This window comes from Capricornis sumatraensis, chromosome 12, assembly GCF_032405125.1.
Source record: "Capricornis sumatraensis isolate serow.1 chromosome 12, serow.2, whole genome shotgun sequence".
Taxonomy (NCBI): Eukaryota; Metazoa; Chordata; class Mammalia; order Artiodactyla; family Bovidae; genus Capricornis; species Capricornis sumatraensis.
In genome coordinates, this window is record NC_091080.1 from 80,092,073 (window position 1) to 80,115,046 (window position 22,974).

Below are 22,974 nucleotides of genomic sequence, written 5' to 3' on the forward strand. Positions count from 1 at the left end.
AAACAAAAAACAAAATAGGAATTTGGGGGGAAAGCACCACAGAGAAATATATCTAACATTTTCCACCAAGAGCAAGAAATCAGACTAAAATTTTTTTTGTATTTTGATTTCTGGCTTTCCTTCCACCAGCTTCTTTCCTGACCATCACCTTATACACACTTTTACTTTCCATTCCCCTACCAAGACCTCCAGGCTTTTTCTCAGCCCTCCCCACACTCTTGACTATTTTCTTTCTCTCTCTGAGGACAGGGCCTGTATCTCTCATTGCTGTTCCTCTAGTGCTTGTTACAGTCCCTGACAAGTTACATGATATTAATAATAATTCCTAACGTTTATGAAATCGTTAACACATTTTAGTTTCTTATCCCACCATTTGCTGCTTAATCCTCACAATTTGCTGTTATCCTTATCTGACAGATTTAAAAACTGAGTCAGTGGGAGATTATCCTATTGTATAGCTAAGAGTTTCAGTTTTATCTCCAAAGACTCCCATTGTAGCAGAGTAAATTCCAAAGTACTAGTCATATGACAGAGACCTACACGCTCCAGTCTTCACCTTGTCCACTTCTCAGTCGTGTCTGACTCTTTGTGACCCTATGGACTGCAGCACCCCTGGATTCCCTGTCCATCACCAATTCCCAGAGCTTGCTCAAACTCATGTCCATTGAGTGATGATGCCTAGTCCAAAGGACTCTCAAGAACCTTCTCCAACACTACAGTTCAAAAACATCAATTCTTCAGCTGTGTTGTACTCATCTGATATTTTCCCCATTTTTCCTACCATCCCACTTGAAAGGACTCCCCAAATCATAGCAAGAATGAATAAGTATAGAGCAAAGCCAGAAGATACTACTCCTATTGCTCTGTCCCTCATTTGGACAGTATCAGTTTAGAAATTGGTTTATGCTCTTGTATGTCATGGGCTGATATGTGAAGATACTCGACATCTTATCCCTCCCCAGCCAAGATCCCTTTGTCTTTACAGCATCTGCCAGCTGCAGAGGTGGAGAACATCTGTTAGTTTGGTTACTTGTCTAAGTGCAAAAACTTACATTCATCTTCCCTTCAAATGAGTAGCAAGCAGTGATGCTTGTGTCTCAACACCCCATTGTAGGAAACTTAGAAAACTGAGAGCAGACTCTGCAGAGGGGAAGCCCAGTGCTGTTTCTTTGAGTTGCCCCTTTTAGCTGAGCCAGGCCCACACTGTCTTCCCTGTATCCCTGGTCCCTGTTATCCTGAAAGCAGCATGGAACTTCCATCATGGTCTATTTTCCTCCCAGGCTCATCCCCGTCACTGCTAACCCCCCATGAGCAGGTCAGAACTGGGGGAAATGTGATGGTAACAAGGACCTGGGTAGGAGCAGAGACAGGGCAGTGGGAACATAGACCATCAGTCCTGGGGGGAACTTTCAAAGATGAATACTGTGCTCTTAAGAAGGTACTCGTTAACTTCCATTCAAAATTTTAGGAATAATCTAAAATGAAAATTCTTCTTAAAAAAATTCCTTAAACACAACAGGTAGCTGAAGTATATGTGCTCTTTGTGCTCAGGATCTGAAGTAGTTAAATATTTCCCCCAGAAAGAACACCAATTGAGATTATATGCAGAGAGTAGCCTGCTTACTTGAAAGGACCTGGAAAATGGAGGGGAGATGGAGAAGAGAAGGAGGAAGAATACTGGGGACTAGCCTCCCCTCACCTGGCTACATCACTTGTGTAAACCTCATGGAGACAGCTGAAGGATGAGAAATCACCTGCATGTGGGAATCTTAGGGTTGATTTTTACAAACAGTAACAAGTTTTTATAAAAATCTGAAATAGAATGATGGTTATTCCCCTGACAAGGGATGCTTACCATTGTTTAGATAGTTCCTTAGTCTTTGATCCTAAATTCAAGAGTTTTAAGGGAAACCTTAAATTTGGGTCTAGAGGTTTTTTTTTTAAGTTCAGTTCAGTACTCATTCTGAAATATTGTATGACTAGTGATTTTCAGTGCTTTGGAAGCGTATTGGCCACATAATCAACTTTGTGCAAATTAATCTCCCTTTAATGTCTTTTTAATTGTGGATTTGTTCTGGGATACCTCTTTTTTGGTGGCACATCCTGAGTTTTCTGTATTCATTTCTCTCTCACCAGACTTAAAACTGAGACCATATTGAAGAAAGGTTTGGAAGGCTCCCTGAGTATCATTCTTCCTCATGATTAGGGAAAAGAAATGTCTGCCTATCTTCATCTTTCCTCGAGGGCTTTTGTGAAGTTAGGAGGAAAGTCCAGCCTCAAGTCCAGGAGGGATTTGAACGTGGAGATTCTGAGCAGTTCTGGGCACTTGTGGAAGAGTCAGGTCTCCTCTTGTTCCCACACGTGTACCTCCCCTTGTCCTGCCCCCTTCACTGAAGGGAGCCAGTTGGGCTCTTCTCTGCTGCCCATATTCTTATGACCTGGCTTACTTAGCCTTCCATGGCCTACATGAGCTTATGTACAGGATTCTATCTTGAGGCCAAGAGGAGACATATATTTCCAGAGTAATTTACTTGTGGCTCCTCCTGAAGCAGATAAATAGGAAGAACTATTTAAATTAAAGTATCATGACACAGGTCACAGTGGGTTTCAGGTCCTCCTGGCCTTGCAGTTAGTAATGAGGTTCTGTGGGGCAGATCATCCTGACACAAAGGTGAGAGAATGTGGGACCAGCTGATGTAGAATCAGAGGAGATCTCTCTGTGGACAGACGTGCTACAGACCCCAGGAGCTAACATTTCCCTTGCACATGTGGGGATGTTCATTTCACACATGTGGAGAGATTCCAGACCCTAGAAGACAGTCTGACCAATGGAGAAAATAGTCTAGTTTATTCTTCAGTGCTAATGTGTAAATATTTATTTAAATTTTTTTTTTATTTTACTAAAATATTTAATGATTTGCTTTGAGGCATAAACCTCTACTAATCATGCTGTTAGTATTTCCCAGTCACACCAGGGTTGACAGTTAATTATGTAGATCTTGATGTTAAGTTTCTCATGTAATTTTTTCCTCAGTTTGTGTGAGTGTTTAAGCAGATATTTATTACCAGGATGGTATTTTTTTTTTAATCAAATCTTCCTTTGTCTTCAGTTTTTTCCTTAACATGAAATAACTTCTTCAACACTTTCTTCTGTTAGTGTTCAATAATCCAGAAGATATTTTGTAGTACACTTTGTACGATCAAAAATTATTTTAGAGATACTATTTTGTAAACATACATTTGCAACTTTATTATAAATAATTAATGAATTTAGATGTTTTGTATTTTAATTCTGACATTCTGTACACATTGGAATATAATGAAAAGAGGTTAAGGTAATAACATTCACTATTTTGGGGTATTTAGGAACCTGTTTCATTCACTGGAACGATGCGGAAAAATCTGGATCCCTTTAATGAGCATACGGATAATGAACTGTGGAATGCCTTAGAAGAGGTAATTTATTAGTAGTAACTGTAATTAACTTGTTAGCATCAGTATCTGTGTGTTCACATTTAGAACATTGCAGATAATTATGGGGAGCATATCACTTTAACTGACTTCATTTACCTCCTAGGAAAACACTGATGACATGGGTGCACTTAAAAATGTATGTATTGATGATGATGAAAATCAACAATATAATGTGACATGTTTTAATTTTTGCTATGTCCCTAGAACCCTGAACAAATAGATACCTTATCTTGTCCTTAGCAGAGTATTCAATTAGATGTTAAAACTGTGGGATCATATTCTACTAGTGATCTAGTGAATTAATTACTCTATTACACTCCAATATTCATTTTATTCCCCTGGTGTTAGGAAATATCTACTAAGTGGAGACAATAGTAGTTTTTCCTTATTAACTAAAAGATATAAACAAGATCATACTAATAAAATGTAGAAGTTTCATGGGAAAGTGTTTATAAAAGTAAGTTATATAGTCAGAATTGATAATGATTATTTATTGGCAATTATATCATTTTTATGCTGTAGCATTAATGCAGGTAACAGAACCCTAGAACATCTGCTCAGCTTTTATATGGGTAAGTTAATTTCTAGAGAATTCTCTGTTATTTGTGTCATGTTTTCCCTTGCCCCACTTCTTTGAATTTCTTCACCCTTGCATGAAAAAAAATTTTGACTATTAAGTTGCTGTCAGTTTATATTTTAATACAAATTATTTTGTATATTTGCACTCATTTTACAAACCAATTTTACTGATGGAAGAAACCCTAGACTTCTAAGCCATGACATGACATGACGTGAAAGTTTCTCAGTTGTGTCCAAATTTTTGCAACCCCATGAACTATACTGTCCATGAAATTCTCCAGGCCAGAATACTGGAGTGGGTAGTCTTTTCCTTCTAAGCCATAGACAGACTTCTAATTTCTCCTAGGGCCTAACAGTCTTTTGCTTTAAAAAAGTAAGAATGAGTATTCCTATACATTAACAATGAAAGATCAGAAAGATAAATTGAGAAAACAATCTCATTTACCTTTGCAACCAAAAGAATAAAATACCTAGGAATAAACCTACCTAAGGAGGCAGAAGACCTGTACTCAAAAGTATAAGACACTGACAAAAGAAATCAAAGATGATGCAAACCAGATGGAGGGATATACCATGTTCTTGGATTGGAAGAAACAGTATTGTGAAAACAACTATACTACCCAAAGAATTTGCAGATTCAATAGAATCCCTGTCAAATTACCAATGTCATTTTTCATAAAATTAGAGCCAAAAATCTTACAGTTTTAATGGAAACACAAAGACCCTAAGTAGGCAAAGCAGTATTAAGAAAGAAAAATGAAGCTGGAGAAATTAGGTTCCCTGACTTCAGAATATATTATTGAGTTGGCCAATGTTACATAAAATTTTATGGAAAAATTTAATGAACTTTTTGGCCAGTGCAGTACAGAGCTAGAGTAATCAAGATTGTATGGCACTGGCACAAAAACAGAAATATAGATCAAGGGAACATGCTGGAGAGCCCAGAGATGAACTCACACACCTGTGGTCAACTAATCTATGACAAACAGGGTGAGAATATACAATGGGCAAAAGGCGGTCTCTTCAGTAAGTAGTGCTGGGAAAACTGGACAGCTATGTGCAAAAGAATACAATTAGAGCACTCTCTAATACAATATACAAAAATAAGCTCAAAGTGGATTGAAAACCTAAATGTAAGACCAGATACTATGAAACTCTTAGAGGAAAACACAGGGAAAACACTCTACCTAAATAACTACTAAATGCTTGATTGATCTTTTCATTTCAGAGAAGTGTGGCATATTTTTAAAATCTTTTTGTTTTTGTTGTTACACAAATCAGAGAGACTGATTGTTCACATTGGTTTGAATTGGCTTGTTTGTCATTTAGTGTCACCCTTCCAGGGAAGCTCTGAAATCTGTAATATACAGATGAGCCTTGAATGTGAGCAGGCAGGTTTGGAGGTATGACCATCCCTAGCCAGTAATTCTGGTTTCTGAAGGATGTCACCATTGAGTCTTTATACACCCACTCTGCTTTTCAGCAGCATGTGGATTTTGTTTTCAAAAATTGGGTTGATTGCTTCACCTTCTCCTGCCTGAAAAGCAGTGCACCTCTGATTTCATTTAAGTTTGTGAGTCTTTTACAGTAAAATTCTACAAGGGAAGAGGTGTGTAGTGCAGTTAACCATTAAATGTAAAGAACGACAGGGTGATCCACTACTCTTGAATTCATAAGACAAATGTAATGGAGAAATTGGGACACATCTTTAAAAAATAACTGGAAATACTGGTAAATTATTTTTCTATTTGTTTCCCAGATTGAGATATTTTTTCATAGATTCTAAGGCAGCATTACTCTAGAATTTTAGAATATACTGTTCCATGGACAGAGAGCCAATGTTAATCTAAATTATAAAAATACTGAAGTGGTAGATAATACTAAGATCTATTTCTTTTTAAACTATATTTGGAACTTTCTATGAAAGGAAAAAAAAATGAGTTTATTTTACAAAGTCAAGTGTGTTATGTCCATGTATTGCTTCTGGAATTAACCCTGTTAACACTGGTGATATCACTTAGAGAAATCATCACATCATTCTGTTTATCTAGGAATTGATTCTTTATGACTATTTTAAAAGAAAACTTACCAAATTGTTCATTGAAAAACATACAAATGTAAAATAATTCCTAGCAACTCTGAATAAAGGGGTGATTTATTATTCTAAGTTATTGTGGTTCAGCTGATAAGTCACTCTTTGTGACCCCATGGGCCATAGCACAGCAGGCTTCCTTGTCCCTCACCATCTCCCAGAGTGCACCAAAGTTCATGCCCATTGAATCAATGATGCCATCCAACCATCTCATCCTCTGTCTCCCTCTTCTCCTTCTGCCTTCAATCTTCCCCAGCATCAGGGTCTTTTCCAATGAGTCAGTTGTTTGCATCAGGTGGTGAAAGTATTGGAACTTCAGCTTCAGCATCAGTCATTCCAAAGAATATTCAGGGTTGATTTCCTTCAAGATTGACTAGTTTGATCTCCTTGTTTTCCAAGGGACTCTCAATAGTGTTCTCCAGTACCACAGTGTAAAAGTACTGATTCTTCAGCTCCCTTTTATTGTCCAGGTCTCACACCTGTACATGACTACTAGAAAGACCATAGGTTTGATTATACAGACCTTTGTCCACAAAATGATATCTTTGCTTTTTAACACATGCTCTAATTTTGTCATAGCTTTCCTGCCAAGAAGCAACCATCTTCTAATTTCAAGGCTACGGTCACCGTCTGCACTAACTTTAAAGTCCAAAAAGAGGAAATCTGTCACTCCTTCTACCTTTCCCCCTTCTATTTGCCATGAAATGATGGACTGGATGTCATCATCTTAGTTTTCTTAATGTTGAGTTTTAATCTGGCTTTTTCACTCTCCTCCTTCACCCTCATCAAGAGGTGTCACTAAATCAATGAAGTCAGTTTTTAAGTGAACCAAAAACCCTAGTTATTAATTTGTAAATGATGCCTAACTGCATATGTGAGCCCAAACTCAGAGTTAACCTGACAATGAGTAGGAGGGAACCACTATGTTTTCCTCTTTATGAACTTCAATTAAAAGGAAAAGATGGCTTAATTTTTTTTTAAGTCCTCTAGTTCTGTTTCCTTCTTCTTCCTTGGCAGACATGGACATTCAGAAAGAAGACAGTCCTATGGATGCTGCCTGTTTCATCTTGGTTATTTTTCTAAATATACTGAAAATACATTTTTCATGTACTGAAAATTTGCAAACTTACTGTAAACTGATAAAAGTTCAGCAGAAATTAGTGCTATTGGGGTGCTAAAAAGCAAAGGCAGCTCCTAAAATATAACAAGAGTAGTGCCTGAGGATGAAGCACTTTATCACTCAGAGGTTAAAAGGTCATAGTAGATAAAACTCTGGAAATGAATCATTGATGTGTTGCTTCTATTAAAAAGTAAAAACAAAACACTTTAGATACTGGGATTTGGAATTAAGAGTAGAGTATGGGGGTTTCCCCAGTTGCTCAGGGATAAAGAGTCTGCCTGCAATGGAAGAGAAATGGGGTTGATCCCTGAGTTGGGAAGATTCCCTGGAGGAGAAAAGGGTAACCCATCCCAATATTCTTGTCTGGGAAATCCCATGGACAGAGGAACCTGGCAGGCTACTGTCCATAAGGTCCATGACTTAGCAACTAAACAATAACAAAAGTTTCCTGTCAAAACTGAGAAGAAATCATACAGTTAAATGTCTGACATTGATTGTGTCTCTGTTAGGACACAAGTGTGTCTCATCACAGAGGAAACCAAGGTACAGAAACCTGGGCATCAGCAGCTGGTGCAGCAGCAACCATGTGGTTCAATCCTTGTGGTGGAGACAGGTCACATGTCCATTTCCCTGGGCCTTGTATTAGGTGAACTTCCTTTACTGCTGGCCCTGCTCTAGTAAAAGCTCTTCCCCATCTGTTTGCACTTCAGTGTCTCCTTCTGGCCCACACCAGATTTTCTCTTTGAAAAGTAAGAAAGATCCACAAAATAAGGAAACCACCTGACCTCTGTGTTCCCCTCCTCTGAGGGGTGTCAGCACCCACTACACAGAGTGCATACAGTGATGCTGGAGACAGGCTGCCTTAGAGTCCAGTGTATTATTCTTCAGTTTTTCTGTATTCTATTATTTTCCCAAGCTCAAAAACAATCATCTGAAGCAATCTATACTGAGATATATAGTGAGTGAGTGAGTGATGTTGCTCAGTCATGTCCGACTCTTTGCGACCCCATGGACTAGTAGCCTACCAGGCTCCTCCATCCATGGGATTCTCCAGGCAAGAGTACTGGAGTGGGTTGCCATTTTTGAATAGTAATTATTTGTTCTATTTTCCTTAAATTATAACTTTTTCAGTGCTTTCCTTTGTTTAAAGTGTGATATATCTTGGAGCCAGTTAATTGTTATAAGAATATATCATTTTTACAGTTACACTTAATAGAAGAACAGTTATACATATAAATGTATCCATATGCATTTAGTATCTAATTTATAGGAACAGATATGTCACACAACTAGAGTCATTTATGCCTTCATTCATGCTGTTGCTGTTTGTCACATCTGACTCTTCTGCAACCCCATGAACTGTAGCCAGCCATGCTCTTCTGTCCATGAGCTTTCTCAGTCAAGACTATTGGAGTGGGTTGCAATTTCCTTAGCCAGGGGAACTCACCCAGGATAGAACCCAGGTCCCCTGCTTGGCAGGTGACTTTTTTACCACTGAACCACCAGGGAAGCTCACCTTGATTTAGCCAACAGATATCTACTGAGAGCTTTTTAGGAAATGGTGCAGATTCTGATGCTGTCATAGTCAACAAGAGACAAAATTTCTGTCCTTTTGGAGCTTGACTTCTCCTGGAGAAGTTGAAAAGCAAGCCAATGCATATGTAATGAAATCTCAGTGCTGATACATGCAAAGGAGAAAAGCGAAGCAGAACTTGAGGTGGGGTTAGCTGATACCATTATTAATAATGGGCTATATCTATTGATCTGTTACAAATTCTACATGTACTCATTTAATATTCTTAACAATGTTAGGAGGTACACAATTTATAATTGCGATATTATAGTCTTACTTAGAATTTAGGAAGCTAAGATAGAGTAGGTTCAGGAATTTGTCCAGTTGGCACAGCCAGGCAAGACTTATCCCCAGGCTGCCTGGCTTCAAGTCTCCAATTTATTTTTCTTTCACTGCAAAAAACATAGGCAACAAAAGAATCCAGAATGCAGTATTTGGGTGCAATCTCAAAAATGATAGAATGATCTTAGCTCATTTCTAAGGGAAATCATTCAGTATCACAGTAATCCAAGTCTATGCCCCAATCAGTAATGCCAAAAAAGCTGAAGTTGAACAGTTTGATGAAGACTTATAAGATCTTCTAGAACTAAAACCAAAAAAGATGTCATCTTCATCACAGTGGATTGAAATGCAAAATTAGGAAGTCAAAAGATACCTGGAGTAACAGGCAAGTTTGGCCTTGTAGTACAAAATGATGCAGGGCAAAGACTAACAGACTTTTTCCAACAGAACATGCTGGTCATAGCAAACAAGCTCTTCCAATGACACAATAGACTGTTCTACACATAGACATTACCAGATGGTCAATACCGAAATCATATTGATTATATTCTTTGCAGCCAAAGATGAAGAAGCTCTATACAGTCAGCAAAAACAAGACCAGGAGCTGACTATGGCTCAGATCATGAACTCCTTAGTGCAAAACTCAGGTTTAAATAGAAGAAAGCAGGGAAAATCACAAGCAATTCCGGTATGACCTAAAACAAATCCCTTACAAATTATACAGTGGAAGTGACAAGTAGATTCAAGGGACTAGTTCTGATAGATAGAGTGCCTGAAGATCTATGGACACAGGTTTATAACAGTCTACAGGAGGTGGTGAACAAAACCATCCCCAAGAAAAAGAAATGCAACAAGGCAAAATGGTTGTCTGAGAAGGCCTTATAAATAGCCGAGGAAAGAAGAGAAGCAAAAGGCAAAGGAGTAAAGGAAAGATATACCCATCTCAATGTAGAGTTCCAAAGAATAGCACAGAGGGATAAGAAAGCCTTCCTAAGTGATCAATGCAAAGAAATAGAGGAAAACAATAGAAAATGAAAGACTAGAGATCTCTTCAAAAAATTAGCAATACCAAGGGAACATTACCTGCAAGGATGGGCACAATAAAGGACAGAAATGGTATGGATATAACAGAAGCAAAAGATATTAAGAAGAGATGGCAAGACTACATGGAAGAACTATTTAAAAAAAAAAAAAAAAAAGGTCTTAATGACCCAAATAGCCACAATGGTGTGATCACTCACTTAAAGACAGAGATCATGGAGTGTGAAGTCAAGTGGGCCTTAGGAAGCATCATGATGAAGAAAGCTAGTGGAGGTGATGCAATTTCAGCTGATCTATTTCAAGTGGGTGAACATATCTCCACCCATCAACAGAAAATTAGATTAAGGATTTACTGAGAATGGTCCCGCCCTTCAGAACAAGAGGCAGGTTCCCCCTCAGTCAGTCTCCCCATCGGGAAGCTTCCATAAGCCTCTTATCCTTCTCCATGAGAGGGCAGACAGACTGAAAACTGAAAACCACAATCACAGAAAACTAACCAATCTACTCACATAGACCACACCCTTGTCTAACAATGAAACTATGAGTCATGCCATTTAGGGCCACTCAAGACTGATGGATCATAGTGGAGAGTTCTGACAAAATGTGGTCCACTGGAGAAGGGAATGTCAAACCACTTCACTATTCTTGCCTTGAGAACCCCATGAACAATATGAAAAGGCAAAAATATAGGACACTGAAGATGAACTCCCCTGGTCGGTTGGTGCCCAATAAGCTACTGGAGATCAGTGGAGAAATAACTCCAGAAAGAATGAAGAGATGGAGCCAAAGCAAAAGCAACAACCAGTTGTGGATGTAACTGGTTGCATGATGGAAGCAAGGTCCGATGCTGTAAAGAGCAATATTGCATAGGAACCTGAAATGTTAGGCCCATGAATGAAGGCAAATTGGAAGTGGTCAAACAGGAGATGGCAAGAGTAAGCGTCGACATTTTAGGAATTGGCTAGCTAAAATGGAGTGGAATGGGTGAATTTAATGCAGATGACCATTACATCTACTACTGTGGGCGGGAATCCCTTTGAAGAAATAGAGTAGCCATAATAGTCATGAAAGAGTCTGAAATGCAGTACTTGGGTGCAATCTCAAAAATGACAGAATGATCTCTGTTCATTTCCAAGGCAAGCTATTCAATATCATGGTAATCCAAGTCTATGCCCCGACCAGTCATGCTGAAGAAGCTGAAGTTGAATGGTTCTATGAAGACCTATAAGAACTTTTAGAACTAACAACCAAAAAAATGATGTCCTTTTCATTATAGAGGACTGGAATGCAAAAGTAGGAAGTCAAGAAACATTTGGAATAATAGGTAAACTTGGCTTTAGAGGACAGAATGAAACAGGGCAAAGGCTAATACAGTTCTGCCACAGAATGCACTGGTCAAAGCAAACACCCTCTTCTAACAATACAAAAGAAGACTCTACACATGGACATCATCAGATGGTCAACAGCAAAATCAGATTGATTATATTCTTTGCAGCCAAAGATGGGGAAGCTCTAAACAGTCAGCAAAAACAAGACTGGGAGCTGACTGTGGCTCAGATCATGAACTCAGACTTAAAATGCCAAATTCAGACTTAAATTGAAGAAAGTAGGGAAAACCACTAGCCTATGGGCTGAGCGCCAAAGAATTGATGCTTTTGAACTGTGGTGTTGGAGAAGACTCTTGAGAGTCCCTTGGACTGCAAGGAGATCCAACCAGTCCATTTTGAAGGAGATCAACCCTGGGATTTCTTTGGAAGGAATGATGCTAAAGCTGAAACTCCTGTACTTTGGCCACCTCATGCGAAGAGTTGACTCATTGGAAAAGACTCTGAAGCTGGACGGGATTGGGGGCAGGAGGAGAAGGGGACGACAGAGGATGAGATGGCTGGATGGCATCACTAACTCAATGGGCGTGAGTCTGAGTGAACTCCGGGGGTTGGTGATGGACGGGGGAGGCCTGGCGTGCTGTGATTCATGGGATCGCAAAGAGTTGGACACGACTGAGCAACTGAACTGAACTGAACTGATTCATATATGACCTAAATCAAATCCCTTATGATTATATAGAGGAAGTGAGAAATAGATTTAAAGGAACTAGATCTGATAGAATGCTTGATGAACTATTGACAGAGGTTCGTGAACACTGTACAGGATTCGGGGATCAAGACCATCACCAAGAAAAAGAAATGCAAAAAAGCAAATGGCTGTCTGGGCAGGCCTTACAAATAGCTGTGAAAAGAAGGGAAGTGAAAAGCAAAAGAGAAAAGGATATACCCATTTGAATGCAGAGTTCAAAAGAATAGCAAGGAGAGATAAGAAATGCTTCCTCAGTGATCATGCAAAGAAATAGAGGAAAGCAACAGAATGGGAAAGATTAGAGATCTCTTCAAAAAAAATTAGAGATTCTAAAGGAACAGTTTATGCAAAGATGGGCTCAATAAAGGGCAGAAATGGTAGGGACCTAACAGAAGCAGAAGATATTAAGAAGAGGTGGCAAGAATACACAGAAAAAAACTTCAAAAAAAAAACATCTTATGACCCAGATAATCAAGATGGTGTGATCACTCACCTAGAGCTAGACATCCTGGAATGTGAAGTCAAGTGGGCCTTAGGAAGCATCACTACAAAGAAAGCTAGTGAAGGTGATGGAATTCCAGTTGAGCTATTTCAAATCCTAAAAGATGATGCTGTGAAAGTGCTCAAGAACTTCTACAATATCCCAGCAAATCAACAGTAGCCACAGACTGAAAAAGATCAGTTTTCATTTCAGTCTCAAAAAAAGAGAACATCAAAGAATGCTCAAACTATGCACAATTACACTCATCTCACACAGTCGTAAAGTAATGATCAAAATTCTCCAAGCCAGGCTTAAACAATACATGAACCATGAACTTCCAGACATTCAAGCTGGTTTTAGAAAAGGCAGAGGAACCAGAGACCAAATTTCCAACATCTGCTGTATCATTAAAAAAGCAAGAGAGTTCCAGAAAAACATCTATTTCTGCTTTATTGACCCTGCCATAGTCTTTAACTGTGTGGATCACAATGAACTGTCGAAAATTCTGAAAGAGATGAGAATACCAGACCCCTTGATCTGTCTCTTGAGAAATCTGTATGCAGGGCAGGAAGCAACAGTTAGAACTGGACATGGAACAAGGACTGGTTCCAAACAGGAAAAGGAGTACATCATGGGTGCATATTGTCACCCTGCTTATTTAACTTATATGCAGAGTACATCATGAGAAACACTGGATTGATTGAAACAAGCTGGAATCAAAGATTGCCAGGAGACATAGCAATAACCTCAGGCATGCAGGTGACAACACACTTATGGCAGGAAGTGAAGAAAAACTAAAAATCCTCTTGATGAAAGTGATGAGGAAAATGAAAAAGTTGGCTTAAAGCTCAATATTCAGAACACGAAGATGATGGCAACCAGAACCATCGCTTCATGGCAAATAGATGGGGAAACAGTGGAAACAGTGGCATACTTTATTTTTTGGGGCTCCAAAATCATTGCAAATGGTGACTGCAGCCAAGAAATTAAAAGATGATTACTCCTTCAAAGGAAAGTTATGAGCAACCTAGATAATATATTAAAAAGCAGAGACATTACTTGCCCAACAAAGGTCTGTCTAGTCAAGGCTATGGTTTTTCCAGTGGTCATGTATGGATGTGAGAGCTGAACTATAAAGAAGGCTAAGCACTGAAGAATTGATGCTTCAAAACAGAGGTGTTGGAGAAGACTGTTGTGAGTCCCTTGGAGCACAATGAGATCCAACCAGTCCATCCTAAAGGAGATCTATACTGAATATTCATTGGAAGGACTGATGATGAAGCTGAAACACCGATACTTTGGCCACTTGATGCAAAGAGCTAACTCATTTGAAAATACCTTGATGCTGGGAAAGGTTGAAGGCGGGAGGAGAAGGGGACAACAGAGGATGAGATGGTTGGATGGCATCACTGACTCAATGGACATGAATTTGAGTAAACTACAGGAGTTGGTGATGGACAGGGAGGCCTGGAGTGCTGTGGTCCATGGGGCTGCAAAGAGTCAGACACAACTGAGCAACTGAACTGAACTGATTTCAAATCCTAAATGATGATGCTCTTCAAGTGCTGCACCCAGTATGCCAGCAAATTTGGAAGACTTAGCCATGGCCACAGGACTGGAAAATGTCAGTCTTCATTCCATTCCCAAAGAAGGGCAATGCCAAAGAATGTTGAAATTACCACACAATTTCACTCATTTCACATGCTAGCAAGGTAATGCTCAAAATCCTTCATGCTATACTTCAACAGGACATGCACCAAGAACTTCCCAGTGTACAAATTGGATTTACAAAATCCAGAGGAACTGGAGATCAAATTGCCAACATCCACTGGATCATCAAAAAAGCAACAAAATTCCAGAAAAATATCTGCTTCACTGAGTACACTATAGCCTTTGACTGTGTGGATCGCAACAAACTATGAAAAATTCTTAAAGAGATAGGACTGTGAAACCTGTATGCAGGTCAAGAAGCAACAGTTAGAACTGGATATGGCAACAACTGATTTCAAAGCAACAATTTGGACTGGTTTGAAATTGGGAAAGGACTACATCAAGGCTATATATTGTCACCTTTCTTATTTGACTTATATGCAGAGTACATCATGTGAAATGCTGGGCTGGATGAAGCTGGCATCAAGATTGCTAAGAGAAATATCAGTGACATCAGATATGCAGCTGACACCATCCTAATGGTAGAAAGTGAAGAGGAACTAAAGAGCTTCTTGATAAAAGTGAAAAAGGAGTGTGAAAAAGCTGGCTTAAAGCTGAATATTCAAGAAACTAAGATCGTGGCATCCAGTCTCATCACTTCATTGCAATATATGGATAATTAGTGGAAACAATGACAGACTTCATTTCCAAAATCACTGCAGATGGTGACTGCAGCCATGAAATTAAAAGATACTTGCTCCTGGGAAGAGGAGTTATGACAAACCTAGACAGAATACTAAAAAGCAGAGACATCACTTTGCCTACAAAGTCCATGTAGTCAAACCTATAGTTTTCCTCAGTAGTTGTGTACCAGTGTGAGAGTTGGACCATAAAGAAGGCTGAGCACTGAAGAACTAATGCTTTTGAACTGTGGTTCTGGAGAAGATTGTGTGAGTCCCTTGGACCACAAGGAGATCAAACCAGTCAATCCTAAAGGAAATCAACCCTGAATTTTCCTTGGAAGGACTTATGATGCAGCTGAAGCTCCAGTACTTTGGCCACCTGATGTGAAGAGATGACTCATTGGAAAAGACCCTTATGCTGGAAAAGATGGAATCAGGTGAAGAAGAGTACAAAAGAGGACAAGATGGTTGGACAGCATCGCTGACTTAATGGACATGAGTTTGAGCAAACTCCAAGCAATAGTGAAGGGCAAGGAACCCTGGTGTGCTGCTGTCCATGCAGTTGCAAAGTGTTGGACATGACTCAGCGACTGAACAATAGTAACCTATATCCATATGCTGGGGGAAATAAGATGTTGTGTTTTATTTTTCATGCGTTCTCATTTACTACAATGCATTTATGACACTGAAGAAAATGCACTTGATTGGTCCACTGTTTATAGGATTAAACTTGGGAAAGAACCATCATCAGAATGGGCTCCAGGATTACTAATGTATAAGGGGCAGTTTGCCATTGTTTGAAACTTGCATATATTAAACTTTAGAAAATAGTAAAGGGCCAATAAGACTATATCTTCAGAGAACCAGATTTTCTGTAAAATTTTTGAAAATTTTTCTCTAGTGTATGAACTCCTATGCAAAATGTAGTTTGGGAAACTTGACTCAACCATAAACATCTTTTTAACATTTCTGTTTAATCACATTGGGAGAAATAGCTTCACTTTTTGAGAGACTTCCTTAACTAACCCCTAGGTGGGGTTTCTGGTGGATGTCCTGTGGTGGGAATGGGGGACATTGAGATCTTTCTGTCCTGAGTTGACTCCATCATCTGCCTCAGTGAACACTCATTGGAAGGAGCTATCCCCGTCACCTGGCTGTACATGTAAGATACGTATGTAGTCCTGAGGATGTCAAAGCTCTAATGTTTAAGAGGCTTGTCTACTTCAGTAGCAGTTTGCTTAGAAAAATGTCATTCTTTCTGTATCCACAGGTACAACTTAAAGAATCCATCGAAGGTCTTCCTGCTAAAATGAATACTGAATTAGCAGAATCTGGCTTGAACTTGAGTGTCGGTCAGAAACAACTGGTCTGCCTTGCCAGGGCTCTTCTCAGGAAGAATCAGATATTGATTCTTGACAAAGCCACATCATATGTGGATCCAAGGTGTGGAGCTGAGCCCCAGAAAATCTTGAACTGACTTGTAAATGTGGTAAATGGAAAACATTTAGTGAATCTTCAAAATGTTTCTAAGTGCTCGCTTGACCTCATGGATATCTGTTGATAATATTAATTCCAGAAAACAAAGGAAAAAAAAAAAGATATATTATATGGTGTTAATGTTATGCAGCACCCTAAGAAACCTGAGTCCCTAAATCCAGCTCCTGATAGCTTCAAGCAATTTGGAGGGAAGACTAACTTTCCATCATTTTATGAAAAATAGTAAATTTCTAAGTAGACTTTTTATATTTAGTTTTTTAGGAACAGGAATATATCTTAAAGTATTGATTTTTTAAAACATTGTAAAAATATCATAGGATATTTTTAAGTCTTAGGTCTGCTTTTCCTGTCTTTACTGAACTAAATCAACTGCTTTTTTTCTAGGACTGATGAGTTAATACAAAAAAAAATTCGTGAGAGATTTGCCCAGTGCACTGTGCTGACCATTTCACACAGGTTGAGCACGATTATTGACTCTGATTGGATAATGGTAAGACCCTCACCATTTTTGCTGTTTTCATTTATTTTCAATTTTCAATGTATCCTTCCACGTAAAATTTGATAGGAACGTCCATTAATTTTTCTCTTAGTTTCTTCTCTCATTCCTGAAAATTACTCAAGTACTTAACTATACTTTTAGAATGCACTATTAAATAATATATCCAATAATCTTATATTTTCATATTAAAAGTTTATTTGAATTGTCATTTTTTTATGATGGCCAACCATTAAAATATTCTAAACCTAAATTATAGCTCCATATTTTAGCGGGTTAGAACACAGTCATTTTCACTGTGTCATAGTTGTTTCAGCATTTTTGGATTCCATTATCAAAAAATAGACTCTAATTTAGACTGCCAGGAGGTTGATGGCTAAAGTTGTAGAATTTCTCAGATGTCCATGAGAAGAAATGGCCTAATGTGAAAAACAGTACTTTAACTGAAAGCATTTAATATAAGAAATATATTACATAGGGATTAGAGGGCTAGAAAAATGAAACACTGGGGCAATGATTTCAGAAAGCAGCTGCAATATCCTAGGACAGATCTCTAGACCTGAGAACTCGGAAGAGAGGCCCTAAAGAATTGATACTCAGACCTCTGAGGAGAGGTTGCTGGTCATATTTGTGAGGGGGGCAGGATGGGGCTAGTTCTCCAGGTGATAATAGCCGGGAGCTGGAGTCAGGTTCCAGTGCTGAGGTGACGATAGTAGCAGAATCAGGTAGAACATTAGCGGTATTTCCCACCTTCAGTCTCCCTCTAGAGGCCCCTACTGGCAGGACCTAACAAAGGCCACCCGGCAAAAGAGTCTCTGAACTGTTGCAGACGACTTGCATCACAGATGACAGTTTGGAAAGAAAGGCAAATCAGGGAGGAGAGACTAAATAAACAACCAGCGAGTCTTTTACACAATATTTCTGTTCTGTACACACGTAGGCTCCAGGATTTGGTCTGTGAATATCTATCTAGTATCCTCCTTCCAGGTTTGGTTGGCTCTTTCTTCCTTAGTAATTTAATATTTCCTTCCTTAGCTCCATTTCCTTCCTCCATCTATTCATTTTCTCTTTTTCCTTTTATCTCTCTCCTTGTCCTTTCCCTCTGTTGCTTGCTCAGTTTCAATAAATGTTAGGATGTGGCTTTATAAAACAAGAGAAGCATTCCGCAAAAGAAAAACTTTGGCAGCAAATAATCTCAAGGAATGGAAGAAACTTTAAGGTATTTTGATGGTTCATACAAAAGAGGTAATATCACTAATGAGTGGTCAGTAATAACCATAGTTCCTTATGTCTAAGGATAATAGTACCATCTCTTTTAACTTCTTGGGCAGCTTCTGGAAAACCATCTTCTGCCCTACTTCACATGCATTGTCATGTGGGGTCATCAGTGGGAACACTGAGTAGATACCAGTCTGTCAGCATTGAGGCAGTGCTTGTAGCTTGTAATCCCAAGCTGAGTGTGCACAAGAGTGAGCTCTAGGGAGGCAGATGACAGGAGTGTGGCATCCCCAACCCAAGGTATGCTTTAGGCTCCAAGCAGTGCATCTGGTCACCTGCACTAGACATCACAGTAGGAAGTGTGCTCTACCTGCAGACTTTCATGAGAGATGGGGTGACATTCAAGACTGCCCAACAGTGACTCTTAATTTCTAAAAATGTTTTGTGTCAGGCATCCTTAGTCGTTCATTTTGTGGTCTTGATGCTAATTGGAAAAGTAACCTTTTATTTCTAGACTTTACCTGTCACTTTGTTCTTACCTCTCAACATTGCATTTCAAAGATTTTCCCCTAAGGAACCATTCTTCCATTATAAATAAATGATGCTGTGAAATTTACCTATTTCAAGTTCTTTGTCAGGCTTTAGACATAGCAGCAGAAAGATGGCTTGATCTCCAGCTCAGTTAAGGGTCTATTCAATTAAATTCTTTGCTCCTAAATGTACCCTGAAGATTTATTTTTGTTTTTTGGTATCATAGCATTAATGGCATTAATGGTAGCCGATTATTTTTATTATCTAATTCTTAGAAATACTGTCACCTTGGAATGTGTGGTTGGTTAGGGAAACTGAGAAAGGACAGAATTTGGACATGTCACCTGGTCTCTAGTCTTTCCCATTTTATTGTTTTCCTTTATTTCTTGGCATTGATCACTAAGGAAGGCTTTATTATCTCTCCTTGCTTTTCTTTGGGACTCTGCGTTCAAATGAGTATATCTTTGCTTTTATCTTTAGCTTCTCTTCATTTATCAGCTATTTAAATAACGTCAGATATGCAGATGACATCACCATTATGGCAGAAAGTGAAGAGGAACTGAAGAACTTCTTGATGAACTTGAAAGAGGAGAGTGAAAAAGCTGACTTAAAACTCAGCATTCAAAAAACTAAGATCATAGCATCCGGTCCCATCACTTCATAGCAAAGAGATGGGGATACAATGGAAACAGTGACAGACTTTATTTACTTGGACTCCCAAATCACTGCAGATAGTGACTGCAGCCATGAAATTAAAAGACACTTGCTCCTTGAAAGAAAAACCATGACAAGCCTAGACTGCATATTAAAAAGCAGAGACATTACTCTGCCGACTAAGCTCTGTCTAGTTAAAAGCTATGTTTTTTTTTTTTTTTTTCCAGTAGTCATGTATGGATATGAAAGTTGGACCATAAAGACAGTTGAGTGTCAAAGAATTGATGCTTTTGAATGGTAGTGTTGGAGAAGACTCTTGAGAGTCCCTTGGTCTACAAGGAGATCTAACCAGTCAATCCTAAAGGAAATCAGTCCTGAATATTCATTGGAAGAACTGATGCTGAACCTGATACTCCAATACTGCGGCCTCCTGATGCGAAGAACTGACCCATTGGAAAAGACCCTGATGCTGGGAAAGATTGAAGGCAGGAGGAGAAGGGGTTGACAGAGGATAAGATGATTGGATGGCATCACTGACTCTATGGACATGAGTTTGAGTGAGCTCTGGCAGCTGGTGATGGTCAGGGAGGCCTGGCATGCTGCAGTCCATGGGGTCGCTAAGAGTCAGATATGACTGAGTGACTGAACTGAGCTGAACTGCCACCTGGTCAGTCCTAAAGTATTATCATCAGCATATCCTCTGAATACAGCATCTCTGTTGCTATTATAAAAATATGTTCATTTGTTTAATGCTTTACTTATCAATTTGTTGTTTAGTCACTCTGGCTTCCATGTCCTTCACTATTTCCTAGAGCTTGCTCAAACTCATGTCCATTTAATCAGTGATGCCATCCAACCAGATCATCCTCTGTTGTCCCGTTTTCCTCCTGCTTTCAATCTTTCCCAGCATCAGGGTATTTTCCAGTGAGTCAGCTCCTCACATCAGGTGGCCAAAGTATTGAGACTTCAGCTTCAGCATCAGTCCATTCACTGAATATTCAGGGTTGATTTCCTTTAGGATTGACTTGCTTGGTCTTCTTGCAGTCTGGGGACTCTCAAGAGTCTTCTGCAGCACCACAGTTCAAAAGCATCAATTCTTCAGTGCTCAGCCTTCTTTATGGTCCTCTCATATCCATACATGACTCTCATATCCATACATGACTTATGGAAAAATCATAGACAGATCTTTTTCAGCAAAGCAATGTCTCTGCTTTTTAATACACTGTCTAGGTTTGTCATAGTTTTTCTTCCAAAGAGAAAGTGCCTTTTACTTACCAATATCTCCTGATATTTCTATAATCTCAAATTTTTCTCTTGTTCACTGTCTATGAACAAATCTCTAAAATACTTTTATGAAGCAATGTCCAGCCAGTCCCTCTCCAACTTTCTAGTTTTGTCTCACTCTGCTCTCCCTCCTTCCTTTACAGCTAAAATCACACTGATGGTCTTTCAGTTCTCCAAATTCAGTATTCAATATCTTACAATGTGCCTTATCTAGACTTTTGGCTTAGTCTAAGGTGCCTGTAGTGGAAATGGTGAGATGGTGGGCCTTGGGGTAGATAAGGAAGTGAAGCCAAGTGGACTGCATGATGGGCTCTGAGGGCAGAGAAAGAAGTTGATGTTGGTTTCTGGGTACAGAGACTGAGTATCTGGGTGAGTGGGGAAGATGGAGGGAGAAGGGAAATGCAAGGGTTCTCTTTGGAGCCTGTCACCTTTGTGATGAATGACCTTGTTTCCAGGAAGGGATCTTAACCTTCACTGTGGAGCTGCTCTTCCCACTCCTGTGTTGAGAGACCTTCAGTTTAGGGCTCCCTGGTTGAGGTCATCAGTGATGTCACAGGGAGGTCCCACCAGGAGATATAAACTCGGCCACTTGTTTATATCTTGTTCTGAACTGGTTGTGGTTGCTGACTCCTCTGGTAGGAACGGCAGGATTAGACCTCAGTGCACCAAGAGACAGGTATCCCCTGGTTACAGAGTTGGGGATTGTCCTCTGGTAGGGACGGCAGGATTAGACCTCAGTGCACCAAGAGACAGGTATCCTCCGGTTACAGAGTTGGGGATTGTCCTCTATGCTCCATTCACCCCAGGTGTAAAGCTTGGATGTTTTTCTAGAGCTTCTGATTACCAGTTGTCTTTCAATTCGGCAAAAACATCACCAGTAATGTTCTTTCTCAAACCTTTAATTTTTGAGGCAATCTTATTTTTATTACTTGCTTTAGAAATATAGACATACTTTGTTTTATTGTGCTTCCCAGACTGCATTTTTTACAAATTGAGAGCTTGTCATAAACCTGGATTAAGCAAGTCTATGGGTACCATTTTTCCGGCGGCAGCATTTGCTCATTTTGTGTCTCTGTGTCACCTTTTCGTAATTCCCACAATATATCAAACACTTTCACTATCATTGCAGTTACTCTGGTGATCTGTAACATCAATGATCTTTGATATTACTACTATCACTTACTGAAGTCTCTGATGATAGTTAATATTTTTTAGCAATAACTGATTTTTATGTTAAGGTTTGTACATTGGTTTTTTTTGTTTTGTTTTGTTTTGTTTTGTTTTTCCCCAGACAAAATGCTTGCACACACACTTGGGTATGGTATAATGTAAACATAACTTCCATGTACCTTGGGAAACCAGAAAATTCATGTGACTCACTTTACCGTGATGTTCATTATATCCTGGTATTCTGAACCTAAAACCGCAATAGCTCTGAGGGATGCCTGTACCTATTTTCTTTCTGGAAAGCAAGTGATTGTCTGTTCTGAAAGCTTTAAGGACATAAAGAGAAGTCAATCTGCTGTAAAGTCTAATGCTCCAGAGGGTGGGCCGCCAGCCTCGAGGAGGGGCTGTGGAAGTGACACATGTTTAATTTTCTTGAATGTTTGATTTTCTTGAATCAAGACATTTCCCAATGCTGTGTATCTTATAAACAGCCCTCAAAGCTCAGAGTCTGAGAGCTCAAAGCACTCAGTTCAGTTCAGTCGCTCAGTCATTTCCGACTCTTTGTGACCCCATGAATCGCAGCACGCCAGGCCCCCATGTCCATCATGAACTCCCGGAGTTCACTCAGACTCACGTCCATCGAGTTAGTGATGCCATCCAGCCATCTCATCCTCGGTCATCCCCTTCTCCTCCTGCCCCTAATCCCTCCCAGCATCAGGGTCTTTTCCAGTGAGTCAACTTTTCGCATGAGGTGGCCAAAGTACTGGAGTTTCAGCTTTAGCACCATTCCTTCCAAAGAAATCCCAGGGTTGATATCCTTCAGAATGGACTGGTTGGATCTCCTTGCAGTCCAAAGGACTCCCAAGAGTCTTCTCCAGCACCACAGTTCAAAAGCATCAATTCTTTGGCACTCAGCTGTCTTCACAATCCAACTCTCACATCCATACATGACCACAGGAAAAACCATAGCCTTGACTAGACGGACCTTTGTTGGCAAAGTAATGTCTCTGCTTTTGAATATGCTATCTAGGTTGGTCATAACTTTTCTTCCAAGGAGTAAGCATCTTTTAATTTCA

General features: G+C 39.4%; 1 protein-coding gene across 1 annotated transcript in view; it reads left to right on the plus strand.

Moving 5' to 3' along the window:
• Nucleotides 1–22,974, plus strand: part of LOC138089047 (ATP-binding cassette sub-family C member 4-like) — a 169,270-nt gene that overhangs the window by 145,425 nt on the left and 871 nt on the right. Inside the window, exons 27-29 of the mRNA XM_068984370.1 lie at nt 3,367–3,456; nt 16,322–16,494; nt 16,933–17,038. Coding sequence (XP_068840471.1) covers nt 3,367–3,456; nt 16,322–16,494; nt 16,933–17,038 — 369 coding nt within the window. The remainder of the gene's footprint in view (nt 1–3,366; nt 3,457–16,321; nt 16,495–16,932; nt 17,039–22,974) is intronic.